Genomic DNA, 19,315 nt, shown 5'->3' on the forward strand with positions numbered 1-19,315 from the left:
TGTTTTTATCTTGAGAGAGAAAGACTTAATAGTGTGTGAAATTTAAATTTGAACTTGTCAGCTGTGCAGTTTTGATTTGACGCTTGAAAGTCTTGCACAACATGATACCGCTTTAACAAATCTGTTCATCTCATGAAAATATGCCAAAGCCTGGCATTCACCTTGTTCATGAAATAGCATTATTCCTGCCATAAGGGAGGTTTAAAGAAAGAGTTAACCCCAAAAAATGAATATTCTGTCAGCATTCACTCTTTTATTCTGTTTTTCAATGAAGCACCATTAGTAAAATTGTGCCTGATACAGATACTAAGCTGATGAATGGCAGATATTACATTTCTACATTACTCTTAAATAATAATAAAAAAAAAACACTAAAATCATACATTTTAAATGCCTGAAGTGAATTTAGAAATCACTACATTATAATGGATATTTATTTTGAGATTAAATTTGACAGTTTTATTAAATGTTTAGCATTTTTAAATGAAAAGTTTTAAGTGTTTGTTAGATAACACCAACTTGAAAACCAAGAAAAAATATATTCATAATTACATTTCCAATGTTATAATCAATAATATGAATATCTAATACATTTAATACAATCTCTAATATTGTCTGAAAACCTATTGTGTGTCCCTAGCTTTTCACCCAGAGCTTATTGTTTGGCTGCAGAGGAATATCATGCACAAGTAATATAGACCATGTTTGGGATACATTTTAGTATCAGTTTTAAAGCTTAAAAGCATAATCCTCATTTATTGTTATTGTATGGAAAAGAGCAGCAAGCACATTTTCCAAAATTTCTTCTTTTGCATCCACAGAAGAAAGAAAGACATACGGGTTTGGAATAACATGAGAATGAGTAAATAATGACAGTACGCACATAAATAAAAATAAAATCTATTAAAATACCACACTACACTACTAGTGAGGTAAAATTCAGTTTAGGATGCTGTTTTATTTACCATTTTAGCACTTATCAGCTGAGTTTCTTGGACCAGTATTGAGGCAGGTATCTAGGTAGCCATCCATTTTTATTTTAACTTCATTATAGCTTGTAAACTCACAGCTACTCAAAGCCCAGCATGATGGGTGTTTACTCTCTCCTCAGTCAAACTAATCGACGTTACGGTAAGATAATGATCTGGATTGCACGCCGCTCACTGTTAGATCACGCTCTCCGTTGGTGCATACAGTGATGTACGTCGTCTTGGCCCCTGTTTGCCCTTTCTGTAGCATGCGGTTTAGTGTACCGCAGCTTTAGTCACAGTGCAATAGAAAAGTCTACGGCTGCTGTGCAGATGAGACGTGCAAGAGGAAAAGCTGCTCGTCTTTGCATTAGTGTGGTCACGGATGGTGGCTTGTTGTGCTAAGGGGGGAAATGGCAGAGCGAGGGGGATTTATTCTTCTTTTGTCAGCAGCACAGATATCTTATAAACAAACGAGCCTGCAGATGAGCGAATAGGATTTCTCTATCCAAAACATTATTCAGGTGTTTGTGTTGACCGGTGCATTAATTACTAACAGCTTAAATACAGCCTAATGTTCCATGAATGCAAGCAAACAAGCCTCATGGCAGGGGTCTATACCATTAAAGGCCCGTAGGTGTAAATAGGGCTGCATTGACAGGAGCCACGTGGAGAGACTAACACAGTTAAGACTGAAGAAACTGTTTTTTTTTCTGCAGAGCACCTGTAATGGTGGCCAGCGGGACGGGCCCACGCAGGGCCAGAATGGGGGCGTGCAAAGAGGAGAGGTGCCCTCCCTCAGCCCAGAGAGCACAGAGGAGCCAAGGGTGCTGGAGCACAAGCGATCGGGCCGAGCGCTAGAGCCAGAGAAAGATCACACCCGCTCGGTTTCTCTGCTGGAACAAAAACGCAAGGTGGTCTCTTCCAGCATCGACGTACCACAAGCCAGGTAAGACTGCGGGATGAGCGCCCCCTACAGGCACAGATGAGAACTGAAGGAATGATGTGTTATTGTTTACTTCATTTTTTATTATTTTAATAAATAAGAACTTGACTGTAGTGCAGGTAAGATGTTGGTTTTGATTATGTTTGCTTTTTCAGAATCTACTGAAATATTTTCCCCCAATATGCATATTAAAAGTAAAAAAAAGATTAACTGTCAGTCATAAGGCAGTCAAGGTTCCCAAACCTTCTGCCGTTAGTCTGAAGGTCTGGTTATGTGAAACTAATTGTAGTATATATTCCACTGTTTAAAAGTTTGGGGTCAATAAAATTTTAATGTTTTTTGAAAGAAGTTTCTTATGCTCACCAAGGATGCATTTAGTCTATTTGATCAAAAATACTATTATAATGTGGAATATTATTACAATTTAAAAATTATTTAAAATTATTATATTATGTTTTAATATATTTTAAAATGCAATTAATTATTGTGATGGCCAAGCTGAATTTTCAGCATTAATTATACTTTAATTGTATTTGTTATTTTAATTAGAAAATTTAATTGTAATTTACTGTTATATATTCATTACATAATGCGCTCTAAGCGAAACGAAGACCACCAGTATATTGACACAAGCTTGTTTGTGGTTTGTGAATCATGTGGTCTAAATGCTTTATTGCATTTGCACTTTTTTTTTCTGACACCTCTAGCATGCAGAACTACCAAAACATTGAGAAAGCTGTATTCCTTTGTTTGTCCCAAGTAATTTGAGGAATGTTTTAATACACAAACATAGTCTTTTTAGTGTGACTTTTTAGATCCTAAAAATCAATTGGCAATTCAATTGACATGAAGCATCTGCTGTCTGATAGCTCTATTACAACAATGAGGCCTGATATCGACTCAATATTTATTTGTTGATGAATTATTGATCTCTTAGCTCAATTTGTATTCTTTTCATCCATCAGGAAAAAAAAATCTCACTGAGAAATGAATTTATTTTATGGCTGAGAAAGATGTTTGTGATTTCCGTCTGCGTTAATTGGCCTTGCATGTTTGATTTGCTATAGGTTGACTACCGATCCCCTAGGTGTTGTATTGATCCCCTCAGTGGTGCTCCATTTATGAAGCTCATTATTTTTAATGCTTATAGAAAAAGGCGATTAATCCTACATGTACAACAAATTATGTTTGTCCCTCTACCTCTACATATTGAGAGATTGCACTGCTGGCTGTGCTGTGGTGCTATACAATTCGTTTTTTGTACAGATTATTAATATTAACATGACATAAAATAACATCAACTTCCAAGTTATATATAAAAAGAAAAATTTCATATTCAAGGATCATGTCACACTAAAGACTAGATTAAGGGCTGCTGAAAATTCAGCTTTGCATCACAGGAATAAATTAAACTTTAAAATATATTACTAAGTTATTGTAAATGTAATAATATTTCATAGTATTATTGTTTTTACATTATTTTTTATCAAATAAATACAGCCTAAAAACTTTTTTTTTTTAAATCTTATCATGAACCTCTAGGCAGAGCAATTCATCATGATTGAACCAATTTTAAGATTTGTGTCCTTGAGTTAATTCAATCTCACAGTGCGTGTAACCATGTTTGCTCATATATTTTCTTTTCTGTGTTTCTTTTGGACAACTCAAACCTCAAAACGTGTACGCTGAGCTCTGAGGTATATTAATCACGATTCTGGACATGAAGCAGCCACAAGTTTAAATATCTCAAAATAATTATGGTGCCTTTCTGTTGGCAGGGCCAGTCAGTTTAGACAAACACAGACAAAGTTCTGGATAGTGTGCTTTGGTTTCTTTTGCATTTCTCAGCTCCAGGGTAGTTGATCAATCCATTGTGGCAAACTAGCTGGAGAATTAGCTTCACTGTTATTGTGTATAGTGTTTACAACATGTCAAAATCAATATATAGAGTCTTGCGATGAATGATTTTTATAAAGTGCCAGAGAAGACCATTAGATTCCATAGGCAATCACATGAGCGCCATGCACTTAATTACATTAACATAAAGAAGACACTTAGACCAAAAAAAGGTTAGATATAGGTTCAACTACCTTGTGTTTAAATTCAGGAGTAAGTATGGGCGTCCTCGCTCTGAAATTGTGAATGATTGTCACTGGTCTACCTAAATGGGAAATGGTGACACATAAGGAAGAGAATGGAACAATTAAGACTAAACTGTTGTGAGGAAGGTGATCCAGATACTTGATTGTGATTGGAGACCAGGTTGGATGCTCTTGAAGTTGTGATTGCAAACAGCAGTGACCTAGATGCAGTAACACTTTAATATCACAGGACTGGAGCTTGTAAGTAGCCACTTGGTTTGTGTTCAATCAGTGTACAATAGAGAGTGTGCTGGGGTTTGTTTGGTGACCTGCAGGTCCAGGGGGGGTGAAGGGGGCCACACGTTTCCCATCTCACGTCAGCTGTTTCAGTGTTCATTATTGGATACTGAATAGCTTAGTTCATCATATTTGTTTACAGAGTTCCAACACAAGCATTCTGTGTCTTGTATATTAGTTGACCCAACTTGATTACTGACCTCTCTTTCCCCCCGCCAGCTTTGCTGAAAGAGTGGTTTATTAAAAGATTGAGAAATGCTGTATGTTGAAACCATTTTGGTTCCTCTTTCTATTAGTGTACAACATAAATCTACAGCAGCTTTATATTTTTTCTATGGCAGGAAATAACCTATTTGAACAAGAACAGTTTGACTTTTAATGTTGCAGGCCTTCATCAGACAAATTGTGAGCAGGAAATGAATAATGGTGTGTGTACTGGTATATATGGTTTATGAGGACACAAATGTGTATAATTACATGGGTACTACAACGTAAACATGGTTTATGAGGAAACTTCCTGTGTCCCCATAAAACATAAGTCTTAAAAAACATACAAAACTGTGTCTTATGAAATAAAAAAATTGGCAGTAGTTTTCTGTGAGGGGTAGGTTTAGGGTTGGTGTGGGCGATAGAAAATACAGTTTGTCCAGTTTAAAAACCATTATGCCTATGGAGAGTGCCTGTAAACCACAAATGCAAGTATGTGTGTGTGTGTAGAATTGTGTAAAAGCAACATTAGTTGCTTTAAAATAATAGTTCAGCCAAAAAAAAAAAGAAAAAAAAGAGAAAGAATATAGACAATATTCACCCCCTTTAAAAATGAGAATAACTCTTTTCCAGTAGTCATGCACCAAAATGAAAATTTTGGACATGCTGGGCTGGAAAACAACAAAATAATTATTTAAAATTAGACTTTCCTACACGTTTCTTACACAAACACATTGATTCTCTTCAGAAGACCACCCAGAGCCATTTGGTGCACTTTTTATGATGGCTGGATGAACTTTTTGGGCTTCAAAATCTCCTTGAGCACAATTCACTGCCATTATAAAGCTTGGAAGAGCCGGGACATTTTTCTAACATAACTCTGATTGTATTCGTCTGAAAGAAGAAAGTTGATACACACCTAGGGTGGCTTGAGAGTAAGTCATTGGGTAATTTAAATTTTTGGGTGAACTATACATTTAAGTGTGTTATCAAGGTTACATGTTTGAACATTTAAAATAAGAGATTTGTAATTGTGAATCATTGTTTATGGATCTTGAAATAAAGCTTATATTCACCTGTGGGAGACTGGAGGAGAGACAGTGGTCAGAAAAACCACATTGGAGGATTCTCCATATAAATCAATCCCCTGAGTCCATCAAAATAAGCTTTTGCATTACTGTGGTAAAGCTACGGAAATATATGCAACCAAATTACTAGGTTTCTTATAACCTCTCATACAGCCATATTGCTTGAAATATGGGTTTAACCTTTGTTATAGCTTTTTTTTTCTTTAACAACAAACTGTTGTTTGTTGTTAAAGAAACAACAGTTTCCCCCCCTTGATCCAGTGTTGCGGTGTGTTGTGTCAAAGTGGTGGGTGGATAAACCGGGGAGGGGGCTGATCTGGTTGAACAGTATGCTTTCTCAGTAGAGCAGCTTTACTGGCTGCCAAAGAAAACAAGTGCCCTCAGAAGCGGATGGTGGTTGGGCCGCAACTTTAGAGAGCATGTGATTACCATCTGAAAAGCACCACTCTTTGCAAAAGCTGGAGTTCTGCAATGCTGGAGTTTTTCCAGCACTCTCACAGCAAACAACACCACGCCTGGTGTTGGTCCTGAGCGTCTTAACAGACTGGACAGCGTGTTGTTTTCTTTTTTCAGACTTCCATGAACTTCAGGATGATTGAAACAATAGTTCCATTCCTATTTGATTGGCATGCAGTAAACTACAAAATAAATGCCTGAATGTGTGCCATCCCAAAAGAATGAAAGAATCCACTGTGTTAAAATGGGATGTGGTTGTTTTAGGAGTCAGTGAAAGAAGGGTATAAACTCGCTGTTCCTAGAAGCATGCAATAAAAATAAAAATGACATAACCTGTAGAGAGAAACATTTGCAGTACAAGTGCAAAGTTTCATGAAATTACAAATGAAGTTTTAACCCTATAAAGCCTACTGGTTCATATTTGACACACATTTCTAAGGTCTCTAAATTATCAATATGATCAAAACTTTGAAAAATCTGCTGTACATGATCTACCACATGCTTTTTGTCATCTGAGTGATGTTTCATACTTTTATGACTTTTTTTTACTGGACTGAAGCAATTTAGGTTTACTTGATTATCCATACATAATGTGTTTTTTTTTTTTTTTTTTTTTTTTAGAAAATTCATGTTAAATGCTTCAAAAATATGATCAGGCTGTTAAGGAACATTGATTTGTTCATCTCTCAATCATCATTGTATTGCAGTGTATTATATGCTTTGCCCCCACCATATAAACTACAGAGCTTTGATCGTAAAATAAACATTTAAATATCAAACTTTTGGGAGACATATAGGGATAACTGATATGTATATGCATTTTATGTAAGTAGTCCATTATACCGTTATAAATATCTCACTGATTTACATTACAAGCAGTCAAAATTTAGTCTGTTTGACCATATAAATATCGGCATCTAGACCAAAGGGCATATTTTTTTGAGCTCCATATTCTTCTATATGCGTTAAAACTAATGAACAAAAACATGCAAACCTTTTTTATTTAAAATAAAGAAGAAGAAAAAACTAATTTCATAAATGTTTGGTTAAACATTTTTTGGGGGGAATTGTTCAGTTTTGAAGTACTTTAATTAATTGTTTTAGACATTAATAAAGCAGCAACACAAAATAAGGTAAACATGTTAATTGATGATTGATGATGATGAATTGATGATGAACAGTTTTCTATCTTGCAAGTTAGATCTGGTTGTGATGATGCAATCAATTTTTGTTACAGTTTGCATAATTTACATACTGTATAAAAGGCTGTTTATTATGCTCAAAGGCTGATTGCGCTCAAAAAATGACAATGACTACCCTCTTTAAATGCACCTAGTTAAACACAGTAGCAGGTGGTCAATGAGTAGCACAGTTTTTTTCATCTCAAAAACCTTTGTGAATATAATTTCACCCTTAGTCGCTCAAGCCACTAAAACTACATTATTATTTTGTTTTCTGTTTAAAAATGAAAGAATTGTGTCTAAATTAATGGTAAAATACATGCAAACTTTTTTTTATGTTATGTTGTTAAGCCCAAACTCTAACATCAGTCATCCAGTTTCTCTTTCATTGCTAAGCAATAATAGCATTTTCCATTAGAAGCTTTAAATCACTGGCCGCTTGCATGTCAAGGCTTTGGAAAATGGACCACCTGTGATGGTTTGGAATGAAATGTGCTGGAATTTTTATGCTAATTAGTTGTTTAATTAAACCCCCCTGAATATCAGTGAGGGGAGTGGCCAAGAGTGGATTATGTCTTTTCAAAGCAATAATACAAGCGGCTTGGGTTGTCCTCCATAAGATGATTGAAGTTACCAACAAGAAGAGCTCTTATGTTTGCCGCAGCTCGATATCAAACACACCAGATCAGAAATGGCTTCCCATTAACATCCATCCTCCCTGAAGATGCCTGTCTGAAGTGAGTCATTTGTTTCAAAGATCAAAGCATTCAGTTTTGACAATCCCTGACGTGTTGCCAGTCCGTCAATTTAAAGCTTTCAAAACAAGTCTATTTACATTTATTAATGTTGTAAATAATGAAGTATTGCCTCGTTTTATGAGTTTAACACTTCTTTACTGCAGTCATGGGAGTAGAAACAAATGTTCCGGCTGTGTTGCTCTGATAGTCACTTTACTTTAAATGACAATGTAAATCAGTCAGCAGTGAAGGGACTACTTTAAATGTAATTGCAGCATAGCTTCTCATTGCGTGCCGCCAATTTGCAGGTGTGTTAAGAGTGCCTGTGGCATTCTCAGCAGTATGATCAAGAAAAAATATCACATCAATACTGAGATCATATGCAGTGCTTCTGTGCTTGAATCATCATTGGAGGCTCTGGAATGGGTTGTCTCATTATTTTAAGAGGCTGCAACGCTGATGAGCATGAAAGGATGAATCGATCGCATGCGTGAATTGATATATTATGTGCTGTAGAGGCAATTATCAAAATGACTTCAACATCACAGTTTAGATTTACACAGTTTAGACTAATTCAGTGTTCACAAACAGAGATTCTGCAAATATAAAAATGTTATTAAATTCAAAATATTAGTAAATAATATAACCATATATAAATAGTACTAAAATACTATTTTTTTTTAATACTGTGACTTTACTTCTCTAAGATTTGATTTTAAACTACCCAGATATGGGGTTTATTGTTTATTCATAAACAGGGATTCACAATGACATTACAGAGAGGTTTGTGAGATTTTAAAAGAAGTGCCAAAAATTTGCAATATATTTGTTTTTAGTTAGTTAATTATTTCGTTTATTTTAATAATGTATTTTTAAATGTTGACTTTACAAGTTGACCTTAACATTTAACTAATACATTTTAATTGTTAGTATTTTTCCATTGTTGATTATCTTAACAGTTGAATCTTTTATTGTGAAGTATTATTAAAGATAATAAAACAACTTTTATAATTATATTACGTATTTTTGAAATTACAAAATTTTTAAAGACTGAAAAGAATAATTCTAATTGTATAATTACATTGTATTGAGAAAATACATAATGATGGAAATATTTTACTTTGTGAAAATACGAATTTTATTTATTAATAAAGCACAATGCTTCATTACAAGTAAATAATTTAAGCCATATTAGTTATTCTGACAAAAAGCATTGGTTAGAATCTGGATATAACTGTCTCTGTTGCTCTGTTTGGGAAGGTAAATGTGGTCTAGTCTTTAATGTGTCTCCTCTTATGGCTGCTGAGAGGAACTCATTCAGTTTGAGCTGTGGTTTGGGCAAAGATTCTCTGGCAGGGTGCATCATGATGTCGAGTTACTCAAGTGTGTCCTATTAAAATAAACCTGCGTAACATATTATGCTTTTCTAATTATACCTATCAGTTTTGACAGTGTAGTTGGTAACGTAAATTATTGATCTCTGTCGAGCTGAAAGACTTTCTTAATTAAAATGGAGATGTACTAATTAAGCTCTCTGCATGGGGGTGTCATAATTGTCCCCAATCTAATTTAGGTGGCACTCACCAATTGTGCCATAGTTGAGGGAGTTGAGAATATGGAGACTCTAGGTACAGATGTGACAGTGATGATGGGCAAGGAGTAATAGAACAGAGCAGAAGGACATATTATTTTTTCCACTGTTAAAATACATGACTTTCTCTTATTCAAGTTGAATGTGCAGACAGTAAGCCATTCTTAGGTTGACTTCCTGGAAGAGCATAAGCAATGTGGCTCTGTGGTGATTTCAAATCATTGCTCTGTTTTTAAGGTTTGACTTTTCAATTTTAGCACAACTAATGGCATGGGTTTGAGACGGTGCTTCCTGTTTTACTAAACGGTGTGTGACCAGGCCATGATGACAGACCTTAGGGTTCACTTAAATTTACCCTAAAAAAAAAAAAAAAACACAGAAAACATTTTGGCTGAAATGTATTGATATAACAATATATATTTGAAGGAATTGAAATAAAGCAGAATTAAAATAAAATATAATTATTAGATGGAGAAAAAAAAAAAATTGAACAATTTAATTTCTAATTAAAATATTGAAATAAAGACTTCAAAATATAAAAAAATAATAGTATATAAATAATCTTAAAATTACAACTAGAGTTGTTTAAATTTATACCCATAGATAGATATACAGTATATATACAGTTTATGGTGTTTAATGGACTATTCTCAAAGTCATATATATATATGATATATATATATATATATATTAGGGGTGTAACGATACGTGTATTCGTACTGGACCATTTCGGTACAGGGCTTTCGGTACGGTGCACGTGTGTACCGAATGACCGAATGCAATTTTTTGTATGCTCAGGACCTTCAGCAGACTCAGGACCTTCATAACATGCCTGTTGCACAGTGGCAGTGTTATATGCCAGTGTGTCACCGGCCTAAGGTTTTCAAAATGCATCACACGAGTGTGAACATCACTACAACTAGGAAAAAAACGATTGTAATTCAAACGCAGCTCCCGTCGGCATTTAAACAGACTTTTGCTCTTAATTCCGATCGGTCCAATGCAATAACGAAATCTGAGCAGGTCTAAAAACTGAAACCGTTCATGCTGCACTTTACACTTTGGAAAAGTTATATTATATATATTTTTTTTAAATATGAGCAGGTCTACAAGCTGGGATTGGTAATGCTGCACTGTAATCATAGTTATTTATATTTTTCATTATATTTTACTTTATGATATTGGTTTGAGACTGAGAGTATTTTATTTAGTGGAGAACATTGCAGCAGTATTTTATTTCTTATTCTTTTTTTATTTTATATATATTTTATTAAAAAGTATTTTAAAAAGTGCAACAAATTGTTAAAAAAAAGTTTATAGTAATAAACAACCTGCAGTTTAATGTTTGCATTTCTTTCCCTTACTGTACCGAAAATGTACCGAACTGTGACTTTAAAAGCGAGGTACGTACCGAACCGTGATTTTTGCGTACCGTTACACACCTAATATATATATGTATGTGTATGTGTATATATATGCGTGTGTATATATAAATATATTATTTATTTATTTTGTATATAAAAGGAAAGGGAATGAATTTATCCTTTCCGTACAACTACACAGAGAAAGAAAAAAACATAACTGCTGCTTTGTAATTATACTGTATATGATTAATGTGATTTACAAAGGTTGTTTGCAAAATCTTTACCCCTCTCCCACAGGTTCAGGTTGTAAAGCCAATATTATATTAGCGTAAAACCAAAACAACACTGTATGGATTAGATGTTATGACTGTAACTTTGATTTGTTCCTGCATGCTGTGATACTGTTTCCTAATTCCCACCCTTACATAACACTTTTTTTATATGGAAGGTCTTTAGTGACCACAGACATCAGATTGGGCAAAGACTAACCACTTTAAACGGGTCGGCCGCTGCTCAAGTTGAGGGTAGCTCATACTATTCTTGGTCTCTTGCTGATCTTTTAACAGTGCGGTGCACTAGAGAGGGAATGTTCCAGATGTTTAAAGAATGTCTGCTGAAACACCACATGTAGATGTTGCAGAGCCTTTGCACTGAGGTTTCGTTATATTGCCCAAGGGATGGAGTATCATTGTTATTGCCAGCTCTTAGATTCATCATTCAGACTCAGGAACTTCATAACATGCCTGTTGCACAGTGGCACTGCAACTTTCCATGTGCACTAGTTATTATAAACTTTTCCCCTGATCAACATTATGAAAATTCATTTATTAAATTTTGTGTTATGACTTCCAAGAGCAACCGAAGTCAGTTTTTGTAGGGATGTATTAGGATTATCAGCTACTGAGGTTATCTACATATTTTTATGCTTAAAAAGTAAATAAATTTAGAACTTCTCCGAGAGGTGCTTTACCATACTAACAATAACTGTTGACTGTCAGCTTGTTAAAAACCCTCTCTGAGAAGCATCTCTAAATTCATCTCCCCCACCGTCGCTGCATTTATCACAGCAGCACTTTTTAACAAATTATTCAGCTTCAACAATACATTTCAAGACAATAACTGTCAAACTCTTCCTGTTATTATGCATAATTTGAAGCTCATAATTTTTAGAGTACTATACTGTAGTTCTCACGTTTTCCTCTTTATCCACTGCTGCTCTTGAAGTGATTGTTTTCAAATATGGATGACAGAGTTGATACCAATATCAATACTAATTCTGTACCACACCAAAAAAATAAAAATAAATAAATACATAAACAAATTGTTATTAGATAAATGAATGTACACAATAAATGTTTGAGGTCTGTAAGTATTTTTTTAAGAAATCTTTTACGCTTCCAAATGCTGCATTTATTTGATCAAAAATACAGTAAATAAAATAATATTGTGAAATATTATAACAATTTGAAATGACTGTTTTCCATTTTAATATTTAAAAATGTACTTTATTTCTGTGACCGTAAAGCTAAATTTTAAGCATCAATTCAATCTTTAGTGTCACATGATCCTCCAGAAATCATTCCAACATACTGATTTGCTGCTCGAGAAACATTTCTGATTATTATCAATGTTAAAAACAGTTGCGCTGCTTAATATTTTTTTGGAAACAAAATATGATTATAAAAAATTCTAAAGAACGTATTTGGAACTTTAATATTATTATTCTATCATTTAAAGCATTTATTTGAAATCTCAATCCTTTGTAACATAAATGACTTTACTGTCAATTTTGATCTTTTTAACGCATCCTTGCTGGATAAAAGTATTTTTTTTATTAATTTTTTAATCGTACTGGCCCCAGACTTGTCAACAGTAGTGTAAATATTAATAATAATAAAAACATGTGCTTTCAAGCATTTCTAAGTGAATTAAATCATTCCAAGTTTTCATACAATTAATCAAGTGAATGGTTCAATAAAATGGACAATGAAATAAGAGCAGTGAGTGTTTTTCTATTTTTCTTGAAATTGTAGATTAATTAATGACACTAGATAAAAGCAGGTTTAATTAAGCTATGTTTAAACAGCAAGACCTAATACATAGATTTGTTTTCCAATCTGTTTACATTCACTTAAGACATAATCGGCATGCACAGCCTCATTACTGAAATGATAAAGAGATCTTCACAGAGTTTGTGAACAAATCCAGTTATGAGCATTCAAAGCAGAAATCTGTCAGTCAGGGTAGAAAATCGGTATCTCAGTAACATTTTTTAAGTTTTAGTATCGACTTGTTGCCAAAGTACATTTGCAAGGCATTAAAACAATGCTCTGCAAGCAGTAGTTCCATATGAGTGAAATATTATGATTCTGAGCTCTTCTTTTTGTGCTCTGAGAAGCATGTGAGCAGAACAGCTCAGAGCCCTTTTTTCTCCGAGTTCCCTTTTTTCTCTTTGTGGCTGTGACAACAGGTAAAGTCTCCCCTCAACCCCCACTTCAAGGGACATGTGGGCCACGTTGTGTTTTTCTTCCCAGTCTCCTCTGAATGCCTTTGGCTGGAGTAAACAATAAGGCGGTCACGTGAGGGGCAGCAGCGGTGGCTCTGCAGCATCTGTGGAAGCGGCTGCGCTCTTCTTACAGGCGCTGAACTTTGCTCTGTTTGGAACCCACGAGGCTGCTCCTCCTCTCTGTGCTCGGGGGCTCGTGTGTGTATGTGTGTTGAAATCTCTTGTGTAACTCGAGGAACTGTGAAAGTGAGGGGTTTGGGTATTGGCACTACCTCACAGCACGTACGACAGGAAACACTGCACAAATGACTCGGCCAAGTGCCCCCATCTCTTTCTCACTTTGTCTCAGTTGTTATTTACACATACACTGTTGCTTGTTTGCTTCACAACTGTCTGCGTATTAGGGATCTGCAAAACAACACATTTTTTTAATTAGCTAGTCTTTGAGTAGTTTATTTATCTGTAATATATAAAATAAGTTAAATTTTATATAAAAATACAGTTGCTTTTTAGTTATCAGCAAAATATACAATTAGAATATTTAATATATTAATATATATATATATACACTATGCCTCTCTAAAAAAGACATTTTTCTATTTTTAAATATAATTATAATAGATATTTAACATTTCAATTTGCCAAGCTATTATTGAGCTTCAATATATTGAGCTATTTTTCAATATGTTTTCAATATTTCATTTTTATATTAATAGTTGCAAACAGCAAAATATTAAAATATTTAATATGTACTGTACAATGCATTTAAAAAATTTTTTTATATAAATATTATATATATATATATATATATATATATATATATATATATAATATATATCTCTTAAGTATCAGTGTCTTAGTAGTGATTAAACCGTTATTTCATTATTATATGTTTTATAATTACATAAGATTTTCATAAACATGTCATTATTGTTAGTTTTGTAATACAGTTCTGCACTATTTTACATTTGAGTGGGAAGTTTTTATTCTTTACTATTATATTATATTATATTATATTATATAAGAATAAAAACTTCCCACTCAAATGTAAAATAGTGCAGAACTGTATTACAAAACTAACAATAATGACATGTTCATGAATATCGGATTAATATTATATCACATTATATTATATTTATAATATAATAATCAATATACTTTAATATTGGTATTGCCAAAATTCAATACCAGTAAACGTTATTACAAAACTAACAATAGTCTGTGAAGTAATCATTAAAAAAAAAAAAAAAAAAAACAGTTGGCTGAACTATTTCTTGTGCTTTAGCTACAAAAAAGCAAAAAAAATTACTTGACATCAGTATGATCTTTGTTTTTCACCATTTCTTTTTCTCTTTCTTGTTGTATTTTCTAGATTTTCACTGAATATTAACTCTAAAAAAGCCCACTGGCATAAAAAGCCGCTGTAATGCATTTCACCGGTGATAAATCGAGGCTGAAGCCCTCTTGAGACGCCAGTGGTTAACTCAACCCCCCTTTCAGCGGCTCGCTGTCATTCCCGGTGAGGTAAGAGAACTACGTGGCGGTCATAAATACAGCAGCGTCCCTCCCGTCCCCTTCCTCCCTGCGTTCTTCCCTCACTCTCAGGTGCTGAGTGGCCAAGACCCCTCCATCTCGCTGTGACGCTGTCTTGCTCTCTCACCTTCTCTTTTCAGTTTGTACTCTTGCTCTCCCCCTTTGTCTCTGTGGCTCATGTTGTTCTGCACTCGTCCACCGCTGTGCAGGGCATTGAGTTACACCACCTCTTGCTTTCACATTTACATAAAGAACAGTAGCCTGGCGCCGGCTCTACCTTAACCAGGGCATCTGCTGCTGTTTACCAAGTGTGCGTGCACAGAATCAGCAGCCACCACCAAAACAAAGGACAATTAGTTTACATGCTGTTACACTCTTGTTTACCGTTTTGGAGATGCACCTGTTTCAATTATGCACTAAATCACAACGTGACTGTCATGTATAAATCAAGAAAATATAAGCAATATACAGAGCAACAGATTTTTAAATTGAAGAATGTAAATGAAGAAGTTGCCATGGCTTATGCAGTCTTCAGAATGATTTCAGGGACACACAATATTTTGGGACCACATCAGATATTGGCCCATATTAGAGATTTTATGTTTGTTTGTTTATTTAAAATTGGATATTTGTGTTTATTAATTACTTCTATTTGTTCTATCATCACTCAAAATTAAACACAAATATTTTAACAACACTGTTAAATGCAGTCTAAAAATTGTTTTTTTACTGTACATATTAAGGTTGTGATTCCTTTAAAACAACTGAGTTTAGTTATTAAGTTGAATTGCTGATTATTATTATTATTATTAATAAATATTTTTATCTTTTCACAAGGCAGTGTTATTGTTCACTTAAAATATAAAAATATTTTTGGTTAATTAACAGATTAAATAAAATTTTAACTGAACCTTGAACCTCTGAACAAAAATATTCAAAATATAAACACAAAAGCTTATTTAAAATATTTATAAACAAGATAATAATAACAATACTAATAGAACCTTTTCTCACTGTTTAATACTTATTGCTACAGGTTTGTTCAAATCTCTAATCTTACTACACATATGAGCAATGGTAATATTGATGCTGCCTTGGCAAACATCACTCAAAGGTGACATCATGAAAATCTGACTTTTCCAGGTTTTAAGTGCCATAATCAGGTCCCCCGGTGCTTCTACCAAACAAGGAAATTTTAAAAAGAACTTTGTTTTGGAAAGCCTTTTTCTGCAATCGTCTGACTGCGAAGGGATCTCATTATAATACTACCGCCCCTTAATCTGTAAGTTTCCAAACAGGCCTGAAAAACAGTGTGTTTCTGCTTCCACTCAAAATAGGCATTTTCAAAATGATATAATAAATGATCTGTGGGGCACTTTGAGCTGAAAATTCACAGACATATTCTGGGGACACCTAAAACTTATATTACATATTATAAGAAAGGGGGGCATAATGTCTCCTTTAATATATTTCAAGCCTGCCTTTGTATGGTACATATATTGTTCTACAGGCTCTGCAGCAGAAGGTTGAGGGTTTCTTATCTCTCTATGCATAATGTTGGTAAACGGATCACATATTAATGGAAGCGGTGTTCCTTTGAGCTTCTAACCAGTCAACTTCTTTCTCTTAACCACACACCTGCCATTTTTATTACAGCCCTTAGGCAGCTTTGTGTGGAGTCCACCGAGGTATTAAACCTGTGGAAACCACCATAACTCGCCTAATAAATGCCCATAACCCTCTCGCAAGTGACAGGGTCTTTGTCCTGGCCTGAGGCAGTTAGGACATGATGTTCAGGGGAAGACGACTGCCCCCACCTCACCCTCACCCCACACGCACTCTTACCCATCAACCCCATCTCATGAAGTATGGAGTTTTATGAGGCACTCCAATACCCCCCACACTGTGTAATTGGGAGCGTCTCTGTCGTAGTGATGGCTCCCTGGGGAACGCGGGTGACGTTGGCAGGGGGGATGGACGGGGTCACGTGCTGGCGTGAGGGATGGTGGGCATGGCGATCTATGAGAGACAGAGACACTGTGCCTTTGACACATAGACTTAAAACATACATTATTAGCCATTAATCAAAGTTTTCTAGGCAGCCGGCATCCATTCTGTTGTTTTAAATCTATAATGTGGAAGGAACAAAGTATGCCTCTCACAGGTGCTTTGAGGGCTTGCACTCAATAATAATCACATATTCACTAGTGATTTCCTATTGTGACATTTGTACTATTGACCTCAGCTTTGTGCGTATAGCACTATTGTTACCAAAGACAGCTGCCTTCCTCCAGGGAAGTTACTACTTATGAATTTAGATGTTGCTCATAAGGTTTAGGATTTTGGTAAACACAGTGGATGAGTTTGGGCAGTTTTTATATTACTCTTTCATATTTAGTATCGGTTTTTAGTTTTTTATTTATTAATTATAATTATTATTTTTTTCACCAAAATTTTCACTGGCCCCACCACAAAAAACAAAACAAAAAAAAAATCCATATTTATTTTTAGCTGCAGTACCATTTAAGGGTTTATGGTCAGCAAGTTTTTTTTTTCTTTTCTTCTTATCTTCATGGAACATGATCTTTACTTAATATCCTAATGATTTTTGGCATAAAAGAAAAATCAATAATTTTGGCCCGTACAATGTTTTTTTGGCTATTGATAAAAATATACCCCAGCGACTTAAGACTGGTTTTGTGGTCCAGGGTCACAAATATTAATGTAGGAACATACATTTTAAATTAAAACTATTTTACATATTTTTAACAGTATTTTCAATCAAATAAATGCGGCCTTGGTGAGAAATTGAGACTTCTTTCAAAAAAAGAAATTTAAATAGTAGAGTATGGATTTGAGATTTTCTCATACTTGCTTTTCATTAAATGTCAAGTTTTTCTATAAAACATTGTTTCTCCATGTTTTCTTCATGAATAGATAGCTATAATGCAACTTCATATTCATAAAACATCTTGTGCGATGCAGGAAATGAAAGGTTTGTAGCTTTCAACACGTTCTTACTGATGCTTCCAACACTACAAGGAGTAATTGTTTAAAAAATGGTTACTATTTTAGCTAGCTAGATTAGATTATCTTGGTGGAAAATCAACAGAATTTGCACTAAAGTGGCGTAATGGTTTAGTGAGTTTGCCCCACACAGTTATTATGACTTATTATATCATTATGTCTCTATCACTAGGGGGACTAAGGCACAGTTTTCTGTAAATCTGTTTTGAAATAATTCTGTATGTATTGTGAAAGGGTTCGTCCATAATCAATACTAATCACCTCCCATCATGCCAATTACTTCCCATCATGTTTCTCTAATTGACACCCCTTCAACCCAAAAGATAACTTAAGGGACAGGTCATCTAAAACAATTGTCATCATTTACTCTCCATCCGGTCACCTCAAACCTCTATGACTTTTCTTTCTTGAAGAACAAAGCCAGATATTTTGAAAAAGGTTTGACTCCTTTGACTTTCATTGAAGGAACAAAAACATGACATGAAGGTGAATAAATGATGGTAGAATTTTTATTTTTGTTAAAGTATCTTTTAAAAAAAAAAAAAAAACTGAGGTTCCAGATGGTTAATAGTGTCCCATCTCATAAATATAACCATTCCGACGTGACTTTAAGACAACATCTGAATCTGACACAGGCATTGATGTTAGTTCAGTATTCAGGGTTTAGAACAAGACCAAATGTGATCAAAATTCAAAAGTCATTGTTGCCACCGTAGACTTTATAAAGACTGTTTTTTTTTTTTTTCCCCACATGGATGCCGCCTCATTTCACCTTCTTGCTTTTTTCTTGACAAAAGGGGTGGCTAAATGAATTGCTTGCAGCAGCAACAAGCTCTGTATTCTCATCGCTCATTAGGTCAGACAGAAACATCAATTCTCTTGAGTCCATCAAAGCAGTTGCTATGCCTGCCGCACGACGTGGCTCTTAAACATCCCAGCGCTGGCTTTGTGAATGCAGCAGGTACTCCGTCATGGCGCCTCTCAGCTGGGGGAGGTGACGCAAAGTCTACAGTGGGTCTTTTGCCAGTTGCTTTTGTGGGTCATATCTTTGCATGAACTATACTGTGGGATGTAGACTGAAAAGTAGGGCGCCGATGCCACATCTCATTGATGTACACGACCATATTTCACATTCATCTCTCCTGAGGTGGGACGATGTTTGAGGCTTGAAGTATATAGGTTAATAAACATCACTGATTCCCAACCTGGGACAACTAAGGAGTTTCCAGGGAGTACTAGGAACAGTTTAGCTTTTGTTTTGTTTAAACTATAATAACAGGAAAATTTAAGTGATTAAAAAAAAAGTACCGGTACTTGTGATATTGTGATCCAC

The 19,315-nt window shown here is 34.7% G+C and overlaps 1 protein-coding gene across 3 annotated transcripts in view; it reads left to right on the top strand.

Moving 5' to 3' along the window:
* znf704 (zinc finger protein 704) overlaps positions 1 to 19,315 on the top strand; it is a 43,104-nt gene that overhangs the window by 2,847 nt on the left and 20,942 nt on the right. For all 3 annotated transcript variants that reach the window (XM_059556587.1, XM_059556588.1, XM_059556590.1), the window contains exon 2: positions 1,688 to 1,917. In XM_059556587.1, the coding sequence (XP_059412570.1) occupies positions 1,688 to 1,917 (230 nt within the window). The remainder of the gene's footprint in view (positions 1 to 1,687; positions 1,918 to 19,315) is intronic.

The sequence above is a fragment of the Carassius carassius genome, chromosome 8, assembly GCF_963082965.1.
Source record: "Carassius carassius chromosome 8, fCarCar2.1, whole genome shotgun sequence".
Classification (NCBI taxonomy): Eukaryota; Metazoa; Chordata; class Actinopteri; order Cypriniformes; family Cyprinidae; genus Carassius; species Carassius carassius.